This window comes from Photinus pyralis, unplaced genomic scaffold (genome assembly GCF_008802855.1).
Source record: "Photinus pyralis isolate 1611_PpyrPB1 unplaced genomic scaffold, Ppyr1.3 Ppyr1.4_LG1, whole genome shotgun sequence".
In the NCBI taxonomy this organism is placed as follows: Eukaryota; Metazoa; Arthropoda; class Insecta; order Coleoptera; family Lampyridae; genus Photinus; species Photinus pyralis.
Window position 1 is genome coordinate 65,981,166 of NW_022170249.1, and position 13,869 is coordinate 65,995,034.

The window sequence follows — 13,869 nt, forward strand, 5'->3', positions numbered from 1 at the left end:
TCGCAGAAATTCTTGGAACTTTGACGATTTCCTTATTCTAATAAAAAATGCAGTTTATGTTCATATCGCGTATTTTAGCGAAATCAGTTTTAAACGAATCCCAATTTTAATGATTTGGTTAGCACACGCTCCCTAGTCGTAATGAAGCGATCAATACGGACAATGAACGATCGATACTATTTGGAAAATTTCATTCAGCTTTACATTCAGTAGAAATTGTAATAATACAGCAAATACGGTACACGAAACTATTTCCTATTACGTTGCTATTGAAAAATATTTCGTTTTCGATGCATTCACGATACTTTTAAATCTGTCAAGCGAATTGTGATTCCAAATAAATAATTATTTTACGTATTATGAAGCTCGATTACAGTTATTTGTTAGGTATACGCTTGCATGTTTTGCGAAAATGTTCCGCTTCAAAATGAGCGGTGCATACTTATTTTTTGCTAATGGATAAATTGAGAATTGCATTATTACTGTACATATTCTTTCCCAATTTGCAGGTGATAAGTTCTATTTTAGAATCTCGCGCGCGCTCGTGTTCAGTAACCTCTAATCGCAGAAAGAATTTCCACTTTCCTGGGAACTTTGTCGACTTCCTTATTCTAATAAACTAGCAGTTTTAATGTTGACATGGCGTATTTCGCGAAATCAGCCTATCGGTATTATAAAGTTTTAAACGAATGGTATTTAACCTTAATTATTCTTTTGGTTAATTTACCAAAGGGACAAACACACACGCAGCCCAGTTTGCACTCATGGAGCAATCAAAACGGCTCGAAAAAAATTCATACAGCTACAGAAATTGTAAGCAAATACGGTGCACCACATTATTGCTAATTTTGTTGCCCTTGAAAGAATTGTTTTAGTTTTTTAACGCATTTCCAATACTTCGATTGTTTCAATTAATATTGATTTTACTTATAGTGCGATCGATAAATAATAATCGATACCTCTAAACATTCTCTCTGCTGAGTTGAGAAATATACCTACTACATTTTAAAGAGAAATTCTAAGAATAAAACCATTTCAACGCTGCCGACCACTCTTTATTAATTACTTCATTATAAAAAATATATACGAGGAAAACCTGCCCATTTGTGGCTGGATTCCTTCTCCTCCTCCTGCTAACTAAGTTGGACCGATTTTAGTTTGCGCTGCACTCCAAAAACTTCCAAATCCCATTTAAGCTTTTTTATTTCTCCCAGCAAATTTTCTAGCCGTTTTCGCCTCTCATGTGCCTTGAGTGTTATGTTAACTGATGTATGTCTTTTTATAATTACTTTTGTCATCTTGCTCGTCGTTCGAATGAAGTAAACTTCATCCAGGCGAGCACTTTATATATGTTCATTAGCCAAACTACGAACCTATCCTGTTAACAAACCTTAACACTTAATAATCAAAAGCCCATTAGTTGTGCAAGTGCAATAATCTTTAAACCACAATAAAGGTTAATGCCATATTGAGGTTAATACACTTTAAGCAGCACGAGTTTAAACGACACGACACGAAGGTTAATACACTTTAAGCACAAGTTTACCGACCCGAAACGAAGGCAATGCCCTTTTAGTAATCTCAAGGTCATATTTAGAAACGGCTATAACATACTACTAAACGCGATTTAAAAATCATTCAAAACGCATATATAATACAGACATCAAAGACGTCAGTCAAATCACGACTCTTTCTCCCACTTTTTTTTTATTCGCAGTTGTGGTCAATCATTTTAATTGCTGGTTACACGTGAGTAACTGCAAAGGGGATTAATTTGATTATTTTTCGTAATTGTGGTCGAATCGCAGCTTATATGCTTTTAATGTGTGTAATTAATTAGTAATATTTCGCCGTTTAATTAGTGGAGTAAACAAATACTTTCAGTGGACAATGAAATCTAAAAAAATATCAAAAATGTTTTTATACAGTAAATTAGGTCGAGAAGACGTCCAAACGAATTTTCTTTATGTCTAAAATACAATTTAGTGCATTTTCTGTAAAATAATTGACATGACACCCGAGTTTGCATTGAGCCCGATTATCAATGAAATCAGCTGTCTACCCTCATGTCGCTAACGGCGCACCCCTTCGAGTGAGCAAGGAAACGCGCACTTCTCCATACATCTATGTATGTGTAAAAGTGTAGGTATATATTTTTCCAAATGTCAATAAAATTACACTTCATTAAGTACTTAATTACTGAATTACTTCTTTAGTTTATTTAAATTGTCGTCGTCAACAATTGTTAACAATTTAGATACCTTCCTAATTACGACTACTGTCATTTTTATAAAATTAGCAATACCTAGTGTAAGTACCTCATTCCGAGTTGTTTGATTGGATTGTTTAACTTACTCTAAAACGATATGTTACGGTCAAGCGCCTAATACCAAATTTATTAATTAATTTACGTTGTATCTACATTTTTGGAAACAAAACTTTATCTGGCATAAACTCTTTTTTTAGTTTGTCAGTGATAGCGAGCCAGAATTAAGAAGATTAAATATTACATTACTTGTTATGGAATATCGACGTCAATATATGTTTCCGTGTTAAGTTAAGCAGAAAACAAATTTTTCTTATTGCAAGAATCCCATTTGATTTTTCGACAAGAGTGATTGTTGTACAAAAATAATATGAGTAAGAAACTCCGCGAGACTAATTCAAATCCAAAATGCTTTAAGTTGCTGTTAGACCGTTGATGGTAACAGAACGTTGTAAATATTAAGCATTAAATAAAAATAGCACTGTTTTGCAGAGATTTTGATATTTAGATTCTGCTTATCCACCAAAGTTGAGTCTATGCCGATGGTTGCTCTGATGTTTAAAAATTTGAATCTAGTATACTCCACGCTCTAAATGCCAAATCTGTTCTATAACACTAGGCACAATCAGGCTGCAGATGTTTTTGGAATAACAAATCTTATCTAAGCAAATAGCAAAATTAATCTGTAATAGCAAAAGAACGTTGCTCACTCTACATCATATGTTTATTCTATTGGGTAATATCATCAATCCTATCTTCCACATGTTCCTTTAAGCTTGATACATTCCTTCGTTTATAAAATCTTTCAAATTCCGGCTAAATAAATTGAAAAAAACCGGGGCGGTTTACGCAACAATATGCGAAATTACATTTGTGTAAACAGTCCATGATGTTTACTTTAAAATCAATATCACATTTGATTTACTGCGAGCGAATGGGAACTTGGTCAGACAGCGTATAATACAAAACTTTGCTTACTGTTCTGTATCGGTTTATAAGAAATACATCTGAAAATTTTCGATTGATATATCTCTCGCCTGTTAAGACGCAATCCTATTTTGAAAAGATAATATAACAAAGAGGAGCGAGCCGTTTAGTTGATTTCTCAGTGGAACTGTAGTAGCAACCACATGCATTATTTCATTCTTTTAAGTCTAAACAAAACCAAATTGCAGTCTTGAAGAACGTGCTTAAAGGGGAAAAATATAGTTAATATTATAAAATACGTACAATACATTCGAAAGGTCTACAAAGAACTGCGCGCGATCGATGGTGTTTACTGATGCATATTTTGTGATGCTGTGTCGCTTATTGGAAAAAGGAGAAATTTAAAAACGCCGATCGCTCGTGCATTTTATAAACAACTTTCCGCTCCGAAAAATATCTGCCACTCTTGGGTAAACATTTGTATTTGCTGTGTATGAATTTACTGAGAAAAGAAACAACGGTTAGGCATTTTCTCTAAATTATGAACGCATCTCCATTATTATCAGCGAATCGATTGAAGTATTTTGTGTATTCCGTGTATTAAAGCAACGTGTTTTGCCTTCGATTTAAGGGACTATGACACTTTTCCACACAACTAAATGTCAAATTGTTTCATACATTTTGAGCACAGAAGGGTGCTTTCTGCCAATAATCTGCAATCAGATAAAACACAAAAGAAACAAGAGAAAGTGATAGCCCGGCATATAAATGAGAGACAAATTAATATTTGGCACGTCGGGTAACTCGAACACGAAAAATCGTTAGTAACATTCAATGGAAAGCAATAATTCAATTTACGTTTGATAGCAAAACTCAAGAGAAAATATTATAATAGCAAATACAAATCCAAATTTTACAAGCAAACAGCACGAGCGCAAAATTTTCTCTAACGGAGTAAGTAACGCGTACGTGAGAGAGAGAGAGAGAGAGAGAGGAAAACACACTGAAAAGTACATTCCGGTGACCTCTAGCGAGAACATAAAAAACAAGGAGTGAAACCTTTACCAACAAACTAACTACAACGAACTTGCACGAGAAATACGCAGATGGCGTAACGGGTAACGGGTTTCAAAAACAAAGATGGTGTGGGGCGTTCAATTGTTTTTGCAATAACCTTCTTTAACTTCTTAACGGTTTGACCGATTTTAACAAATTTGGTATGGTTGAAAAGAGCATTCCTTGGGCAATGAGAATCAACCAAAATATAGTTAATTTAGTTGAATCCTTCTCCGCCAGGGGGCTAGTTTTTGACACTATGACCCAAAAACCTAAAAAAATCAAAAAAATCAAATGGAATGATATGACTTTTTCTTTATGAAAAAGTAGCCAAATAACATCCAAGAGGCCAGTAAAAACCGTTTTTCAAAATCTCGTTCCTAACCTCAAATATTGGGAAAATGAGATTAATTAATTAATTAATTAATAAAAATGCTTAAATTGTATCTTTTATTATATTTATATTTATATTATATTTTATTCTTTGGCGAGAAAGAAAAGCACCCTACACTTTTAGGTAGACCTTGGAAAATTAAACAAATGAAACACGATGCATTATAAAATAATAACAGTCGTAATTTGTAAATTATTCTGCTGTGTTTACATTCAGAAAGTGCAGTTTTTTGAAGTTGTAATCTTTTCTAAAATGCCGATTTCTAACCAAGAAGCATTTAATATGCTGGCGATATATTTTGAGTATTTTCAAAATGCGACCATCGCTGCCCGCATCTTCTATTTGCGTTATCCGAATCGACCACGAACCATCGCCGCCAGCATATTAAATGCTTCTTGGTTAGAAATTGGCATTTTAGAAAAGATTACAAATTCAAAAAACTGCACTTTCTGAATGTAAACACAGCAGAATAATTTACAAATTACGGCTGTTATTATTTTATAATGCATCTTGTTTCATTTGTTTAATTTTCCAAGGCCTACCTAAAAGTGTAGGGTCCTTTTCCAAACAATCTTTTGCGCCATCGACAAATACCGGAAAGACGTCTAATAAGATGCAATTTAATCATTTGATTAATGAATTAATTAATCTCATTTTCCCAATATTTGAGATTAGGAACGAGATTTTGAAAAACGGTTTTCACTGGCCTCTTTGGGTATTATTTGGCTACTTTTCCATAAAGAAAAAGTCATATCATTCCATTTGATTTTTTAAATTTTTTTTAGGATTTTGGATCATAGTATCAAAACTAGCGCCCTGGCGGAGAAGGATTCAACTAAATTAACTATATTTTAGTTGATTCTTATTGCCCAAGGAATGCTTTTTTCAACGATACCTACCAAATTTGTAACAATCGGTCAAACAGTTAAGAAGTTAGTGCAAAAACACTGAACGCCCCACACCATCTTTGTTTTTGAAATAACTGAGTTTTTGTTTTTACGAAAATGATAGATAAACTGGTTCTCTTTAAAAATGTGAAAAAAGAATGTTTAGTTTATTATGCGAAATTTAAAGAAAATACCATTTTAAAATTTAAGATGGCAGTTATGCCCTCTGGTGGTCATTTTTAGAACTTGAAAATATTTTCCAACGATTCTTCATAACCGATTTACCCAATAATTCTTTTTACCCCTAAGTCATACGATGAACGGTTCCCGAGATATGGCCGAGGAACAGTCTTATTGGGTCATCCGGTACATAATCTCTAAATAAATTGAAATTAAAAATTGAAAAAAATTACAAGGGAAATTAAATTCTCAAGGGAGATAAGGGAGGTTTTCAATAGCTCTTTGTTGTTGTTTAACCGTTTTTTAAATAAAATTTCAAAGCACTCATTTCTTGCGTTTTTTTAATGCTGGTTTCTGGTTTTGATTTTTGAGTTGCGCAGTCGTTAATTCGTTGAAATCGGGTTATTACAATTGTGAAAAGAAATCTGCTCACCTAACACCTAGTGGAGGTTTCAAGTAGCGCCGTTCGATTGCAGATTCCAATGAGATCAATCTATCTTTTGCCAGCTCTACTAATTGACCCATGGGTAAATCGGGACTTTCTCTAGAAGGTAGTCTCCAACCTTTCACTTGCATGCTAGCGTTCGCCACCTTATCTTCTAGCGCTTCCACCTAGAAAGCAAATTGATAAAACACGAGGACAATGTAAACAATTTTACCTGTTCAAACAAGAATGTATCGACTCGGTGTGCGACAGATTGGCTCCAACAACCCGGTTCGTCGGGTTGTGGTGCATCTCCCGAAGTCATTTTGACCTCCTCATTGTTTAGGCCTAGTTCTGTCGCCTCCTTCTGACCTTCATCAATGTGCAGCTTCCCCTGATTCTCATACATACATTGCATTGTATTCAAGAAAGTTCTCTTGAGCTCACGTTCTCTAGCACCGCGCACGTGCAAGCTCTCTATCACGCCCTTTAGTGTTTCAGTATCCTTAATCCGCCACCAACCATAACGTTGTTCGGGTGGAATTTTCTTCCTGTCGCACGATTTAGGCAAACCGTGCTTCTTAATATACTCCATTTGGACGCTTTCCTCGGCCGTCATCTGCAAAGGTCCGGGACTATCACACGAGTTCATCAGGTACATGGAGGAGTTGCTCGGCGGCGGAAAGACAGGAATTTTCAATTCGGTCATATTTTCACGAGAGCACGCGCCGACGCCGGTATCCCATCGATTGCCCTGCGTTAAATGGGAACCTTCGCAAGTTACGCAGTCTTTAGATAAAATACTGAACCACTTCGCTTCCATTTCGGATTTAATATCGTCAGCCTCCTGCTTGTAATCGATTTTATCCGACTTTAACTCATTTAAAATCTCATTTTTAAGTTCCTCCTTAACTTCCGCTTTTACCTCAAGTTTCAACTCCTCCTCGGTTTTGTTCTCGCGTTCCATGCACTCACCCAGTTTCTCAAAGATGTTAAACTTTTTGATCGAGTGTTGCTGCTCGTCTTCCGAACCAAATTTGCTTTTCTCTAAATGGTTTTGAGATTCCTGTTTGTGGTTATTTAAATCTAGATTGTAAGAAGGTCTCACGTTATCACAAAAATTAGTACCGCAATTTTTACCCTGGTTAAAATCAACGTTTCTATCTAAACTTTGTACAATTTTTTCTACACTTTTCCTTAGTTCATCTAAGCTTTGCTCGCACGAATCCGTCACGTCCCCATTCTCGACGACATTTAACCTATTCGGAGTTTTCCTATGTTCATTTTGGTTCGGTTTCTCCACATTTTCGCTAAACACCTCTGTATCGGACTGTTCGCCCACAATGTTACACACTTCTTTGTCCTCGTCGTGCACATCGTGATCCTCCGTCACGACGCTCTTAATGTCTTCGATGCTGGTAATCTGGTTTTCTGGGGTTGCGTCGTATATCTCTTGTTGTTTTAGCACCTCCGGATCGCTCGATTCGATTGCCTCAACGTAAACGCCTCCCCCCTTCGGTAATGACCAATATCGCCTCCAGTAGCGATCTTGACCGTAGCAAGTCGCACGTAACTGATGTGAGGCGTGGTTCAAGCATTGAAGTTGAGTTTCGGATTGTTTCACAAATTTCTCCAACTTCTTTCCCAACTCTTCTCCCGATAGTTTGTTGTCTTCTTCCTAATTTTGGAATTTAGATATTTTTTAAAAAAAAAGAGGGATAAAAAAAAATTAATGGTCAAACTCGAAATATACAGGGTGTTTTTTTGGGAGCTTTAGTTAAAAGTTTCTGAGAAAGTAAAATACGTAGGTGTTTGAAAATTTGTACTTAGGAGTTACCCTGAAGGCCGAATCTATGTAAAATATTTTCAAAATGGCCGCACTTCCGGAAACACCGGAAGTAGATAGTAACTTCGTTATTTTAAATGGCAACCCCTAATTTTGGCATTTTTGGATTCTACGTGAAATTTCACTTCTTTTGATACCCATATGTCAATATCTACCATTTATGGTTTTTAAGTTATTTTGACTTTAAGAAAAAAAATGGCGGATGCAGATGGTACCTTGATAATTTGATTACTTGAAAACGGTTGTAGTCATGGCAACCTATTTTTATCAGTGCATAGAGAATGAATAGGGCTTTCTTTTAGTGCACTTAAAAAAAAGTTAAGTTGCGTACGACCGCCCCTATGGATATCCAAATTTATGAAACTTCAAAGACTAAAAACTCAGTTTTTTTTCTTACTATTGCATGAGATAGAGAATCGAAATGGGCATATTTTGACAATACATGTTCCTATAGCTATCTTTAACAGTTTCTGACTAAAACTGGAACGAAATTGTATGAATTTTGGAAATTTTGTACCCCTAATGCACTACAAACCGTTGAAGCACAAGTGATACAAAGCTCTACAAGAGAATATTTAAGAAAATGAATTGAATGGCAAATGCAAGATTTTCAAAATAAATTCAATGCAAAATATAAAAAACTTCGTTGAAACATTTTTGGTATGGAATTGTTGCTAGAACAGATATCGCATTACCTCTCTTAATTTCCAGACCTATAAGTTGTTTAAGAAATTCAGTTGAACGACTCTGTTTAGATTTTTCAAAAATTTTCCGCCCTATATCCTTAATAAATGAGTTATTTATTAATGAATTATTTAGACTAGAACTAGAATCAATGGTATTAAAGAATCCATTCCTTGATTTGTTTAAAATTCGATTGTTATAAAATCATGGCCAACTACTAAAAAGAAAATGCGAAAAAAAATGGCATCAATTCCGGGATCAATTCAATGAAATGGGAATAAATCAGAAACTGTTAAAGATAGCTATAGGAACATGTAATATCAAAATATGCCAATTTCGATTCTCTATCTCATGCAATAGTAAGAACATGGTCATTCCATTTAAAAAAACTGAGTTTTTAGACTTTAAACTTTCTTAAATTTGATCTCCATAGGTGCGGTTGTACGCAACTTAACTTTTTTTTAAGTACACTAAAAGAAAGCCCTATTCATTCTCTATGCACTGATAAAAATGGGTTGCCATGACTATAACCTTTTTCAAGTAATCAATTATCAAGGTACCATCTGCATCCGCCATTTTTTTTCTTAAGTCAAAATAACTTAAAAACCATAAATGGTAGATATCGACATATGGGTATCAAAAGAACTGAAATTTCACGTAGAATCCAAAAATGCAATAAAAAATAGGGGTTGCCATTTAAAATAACGGAATTACTATCTACTTCCGGTGTTTCCGGAAGTGCGGGCATTTGGAAATATTTTACTTTCCCAGAAACGTTTAACTAAAGCTCCCAAAAAAACACCCTGTATATTACACGCTTAATCGGTTAACCAGTTACCTGAAATTAAATGGTTTATCCGTGGTTAACCGGTTATTTGCGACAAGTGGGTACTACTAGTTCATATACATATTTTATTTTTATTTAGTTTAAAAATTTTTCTATACAGGGTGTTTCAGTACGATCGCCATTTAGAATTTTTGAAATGGCAACAGAGGTAATGTGATTCGTCATTATAAAACTTTTTTCCCATCTCTTACTACCTTAATCATGAAAGGTGTTAAACTAGCCCCCTCAGTATTGGACCTTGTCATGGTTGTGGGGCTTGAGTGGTTCACTGATCAAGGGAGGCTCCACCCAGGTACAACCTCTAGTCGTTTAATCAGTCATAGTTACTTTTGATTGACTTTTCGATACACTGACGCACACTGCTGGTAACAAAAGTACTTCTTAGATTCCTTCAAAACTAATTTCCCCCTGTATTATGCAAGTTTGGAAATAAAAAAGAAATGTCTTCATTACCCCAATTTTGAGGGCGACTGCCATCTTGAACTTTGTTTAAATAAACAAAATGGATTATTTAAATTTCTTTTCCATTCCGAAAATCAATATCTCGAACCTTGTTTCTTTAGTGTAGATCAGATACAAAAACTGTTTCAACATTTTCCAAAAAAGGGTTAAATGTTTACATCACTAGAAAAATTCAAGATGGCGGACGCCCTGAAAATTTAGTAATGAAGAAAAATCTTTCTCTTTCTGAAACATGCATACAATGTCTCATTGAAGTCCTCCAAACGTGCAATCAATACCTACCTCAAAACCGTTTCGGCAGGAGAGCCTTGTCCCATTACTTTCTAGCCACCCTGTATAGACTTGCACATGCTAATTTAACGCCATACATGCAAGAGAAACAATAAGCTTTATAATGACCTATGTTGCCGTTTAAAAAAATTCAAGATGGCGGTCGCAAACAACAATTCTGTATATGTAAAATAATTTCAAATGGAAGCGTTCTAATTATCATGTCTATATCTGAAACGATTTGGGTGTGAGAGCTATGGTTCCATCTTTAATAGTATAAATAGCTATACCCACCTCCTCAGGCTGAGTGCCGAGACTTTCATTTTCGCTTATCTCATTTTCTTCATCGTCCAACAGCTCGTCCTTATGCGGTACGGGAAAATCGATAACACTTTCCGCCGTCTCCATTCCGTCCACTTTCACTTGAACTTTCTCTGCATTTTCGGAACGCACCTTACGATTGTGCAACGTTCGCAATCTAAAACGCGAGGTTACTTGCGTGTTATACCTTCGTACGCGTCCCCTTACTTTCTGATTTTAGCATCCATGATCCACCTTTCCTTCTTGAGCTGTGTGACACCTTCTAGGGATGCGTCGATTTGACGAATGACTGCTTTGTTTTGTAAAAGTTCATTGCAGATGAATGCCAACATGGCCGCCTTATCCGTGGGAGATAGGGCCAAAAATGGTTTATCCTGAAAGCTCACGTTGAGAAACTAAGTGTACAAATTTTTGGGGCGTACCTTTAACATATCCGACATTTTCCATGTATCGTTATCGTGCAATAATTCGTAGTAAGTGACATTTTTGCCGCACTGCATTGTTTGCATCATTTCACAACCGTTTTGGTGGTGATCTGCAACTCGTCTTTCACGTTCTCTTTCAAAATGAACACCTACATAAAAAAAGTAAGTTATTTACGAATAAATACAAAGTTGGTTTATTTGACTTGAATTTGTTTTTCCTTTTAGAAATTTGTTAGGTGCGTAATTTTATCGCTTTTGTAATTTACTCAATTTAGATAAGGTGATAGAAGTGAAACACATCTGATCGTTTGCAATAAGACGTTTTACTGTTAGGCGAAATTTAATTAACGCACGTGTTCTTTCGCTGATAAGGAGATGCAGATGTTACGAAAAATCGTGTGGGGAAGGAGGGGGGGTCGTTTTAGTGCGTTCCGTTGTGATTGGCGATTTATTTAGAAATTAGCCGAAAGAATTCTATCCAATATCTCCAGAAAGGGTCTACAACTGTTGTTTTAAGAAAGCTCTGGAAACAGCACAAAAATTCTCGTAAAAGGTCTAGAAAGTTCTTAAATGCTCAAAAAATCGTCTGAAAATCTCTGGGAAGGTAAGGTCTGAAGGCCTAAGTAGTTGTGGAGGTGACATTAATTGGGAGCCGCCAAAGGAAGACACATTAACACAAAATGGAGGAGGTTTTAAATCAGTTTGAGAATGTAAGTGCCTAGCTGTCTTTTTGATTAGGGGCTTAGCTTAGATCATATTGTGAAAAATGAAACAGTGGAAATACTAACCCGTTAATGCTTTGACTTCACCAGTGGCATTGGCATACAGATAAATCCTAAGTATTTCAGACAAATTGGCGTGTGTGATGTCCGCTTGCCTCAATGTTTGCCCGAGACTAGTAGTGTGCCTTGCAGGATTTGGTATACCAGGATCTTCAATCGCGCAAACAAGTAAATGAGTCATAACCGACAGTAATTCTTCTTCCGCTTCGCTCATTTGCGAGTCATTGTACAATAGCGCTTGTTGTAACGAGTCAAGAGTGGGAAGCGACTCCATGTCAAACCCGAGAGTTTCTCCAAAGTTGTGCAAAAATTCGAACACCATCAAGACGTCGGCGAACGCCTTTCCGGAAAGTCTCAATCCCGGAATTCTCTGATATTCTGGCAAGGGCTTTTGATCTAATTCTAAATCCTCGCATGGCTTTCGGAGCTCGGTCAGAATTTCTAATTCGATACGTCTTTGCTCTAGTTTCTTTTCCTTGCTAGCTTGTTTTTCGGCAAACGCTTGCTGTTTTTTGCGTTCTCTTTCTTCCAACTTTCTGCGATTCTCCAACGCTTTGACGAGGGCTATGTGTTGCCTTCGACGTTCCCTTTCCTAAACAAAGAGAATTTCATTACAAAAGAATAATGAACACAAATCCCAAAAACAAAACCACATCGGTTCTTGGGTTGTTTGAGATTTGTTTGATGGATTAGTTATTCCGTCATGCAATTTTATATTAGAAATAAACATTAGAAGCAAATGTTCTGAATTTCTCGATTCGGTCATTAGTTGTTAGTAGAGCCTTTGGTCTTAATCCTAAAACTGAACGAGCAACAAACAATGCATAACACACAAAAGCGACATAAAATAGAATGCAAAAAGGTTGCAATGAAAATAGGGTGAGCAGAGTAGAAGAGCCATACCAGTTCGACAGTGTAGAGCATTTCTCGTTGTTTACTGATCTCCTGTATGTACATCTAAGAATAGAAACAGCCTTACAGTATGTACACAAGCAAACAAGTGACAATACAAATTTAATACACAAACTTAATCAAACTACAAGGACCAACTACCTACAATTTGATACTTTCGAAAAATTCAAAATGCTATTTCTCTACCTCTTGGAAAATATTGGACTGTCAAATTTCCTTAAAGCAAAATATTTTGGCTGTCACTTGCTGGGAGACAATTGTGCGAAAAGTTAGCACAATGGAAAGAATATTTGTTCTTTCCACCATATTGTTAATTCTTCAATCAAATCGACAAGAAGAGAGAGCGAGTTAAAAACAAATCGCTTTCTAAGCATGCCAGTTACAATACATGTCTCTGTCATGAATTTGGCAACATTGTCATTTTATATTAGCTTTGTTGTAGGTATCATTTCTTAAGACAGATTTCGTTTTATTTGATACCCCAGACCTCCAGATATTTGCATTAACTGAATCAAAATGTTGGAAATGCTTATGTCAAGCTTTTTTCAAAGCAAAATGTCCTAATGGAGCTGATGCAGTGAATACACGATTATTATCATTATATTATTATTATAAATGCCGCAGATTCAACTTTTTCAAATTACTAAGTTTCGGATAACCTGGTAAAATTAGACAGAAAGATATCAAATAGCTCTGGCCCATCAAAACATTTTTAAAAATCTTTGTAAAAACATCAATAGATATTTTTAACAGAATTGTTCCTGGAAGTTTCTTAAAATTACATTCTTTTTTTCTTTGCATGTTTCGATTCACACTTCAAATGTTTGCTTTTTTCTCTTTATTTAATTGTTCTTATGTTTTCTTCATAAACATCTCCCATTTTTGTCGATTTTGGTATATGTGGGCGCATAATCCCCTTGTTTTTTTGTTTGGGCCCATGGACACAATTTGCCATTTTTGTGCCATTTAAACGCCTAATTTGACCCTTTCTTGGTGTAGAAAATTTAAATCTTAAAATTAAGGAACTTAACTACCCTAGTTGTGCTGATTGTGTGCGCATAGTGCCATAATTTGCTAACTTTGTGCCATTTGAGCTCCCTGTTCGATCATTTTTTCGTGTAGAAAAGGTAGATTTTAAAATCTCCCTTGCGCCCACTGAAAATTTTTCATTATTTGTGCATTTTGG

At 35.6% G+C, this 13,869-nt stretch overlaps 1 protein-coding gene across 1 annotated transcript in view; it reads right to left on the bottom strand.

Moving 5' to 3' along the window:
* Positions 1-6,139: 6,139 nt before the first annotated feature.
* LOC116166093 (bromodomain adjacent to zinc finger domain protein 2A-like) overlaps positions 6,140-13,869 on the bottom strand; it is a 42,927-nt gene continuing 35,197 nt past the window's right edge. Inside the window, exons 17-24 of the mRNA XM_031480928.1 lie at positions 12,675-12,728; positions 11,778-12,363; positions 10,987-11,138; positions 10,772-10,938; positions 10,538-10,721; positions 7,275-7,812; positions 6,370-7,220; positions 6,140-6,322 (exon numbers count right to left, since the gene is read on the bottom strand). Of these exons, the coding sequence (XP_031336788.1) occupies positions 6,140-6,322; positions 6,370-7,220; positions 7,275-7,812; positions 10,538-10,721; positions 10,772-10,938; positions 10,987-11,138; positions 11,778-12,363; positions 12,675-12,728 (2,715 nt within the window). The remainder of the gene's footprint in view (positions 6,323-6,369; positions 7,221-7,274; positions 7,813-10,537; positions 10,722-10,771; positions 10,939-10,986; positions 11,139-11,777; positions 12,364-12,674; positions 12,729-13,869) is intronic.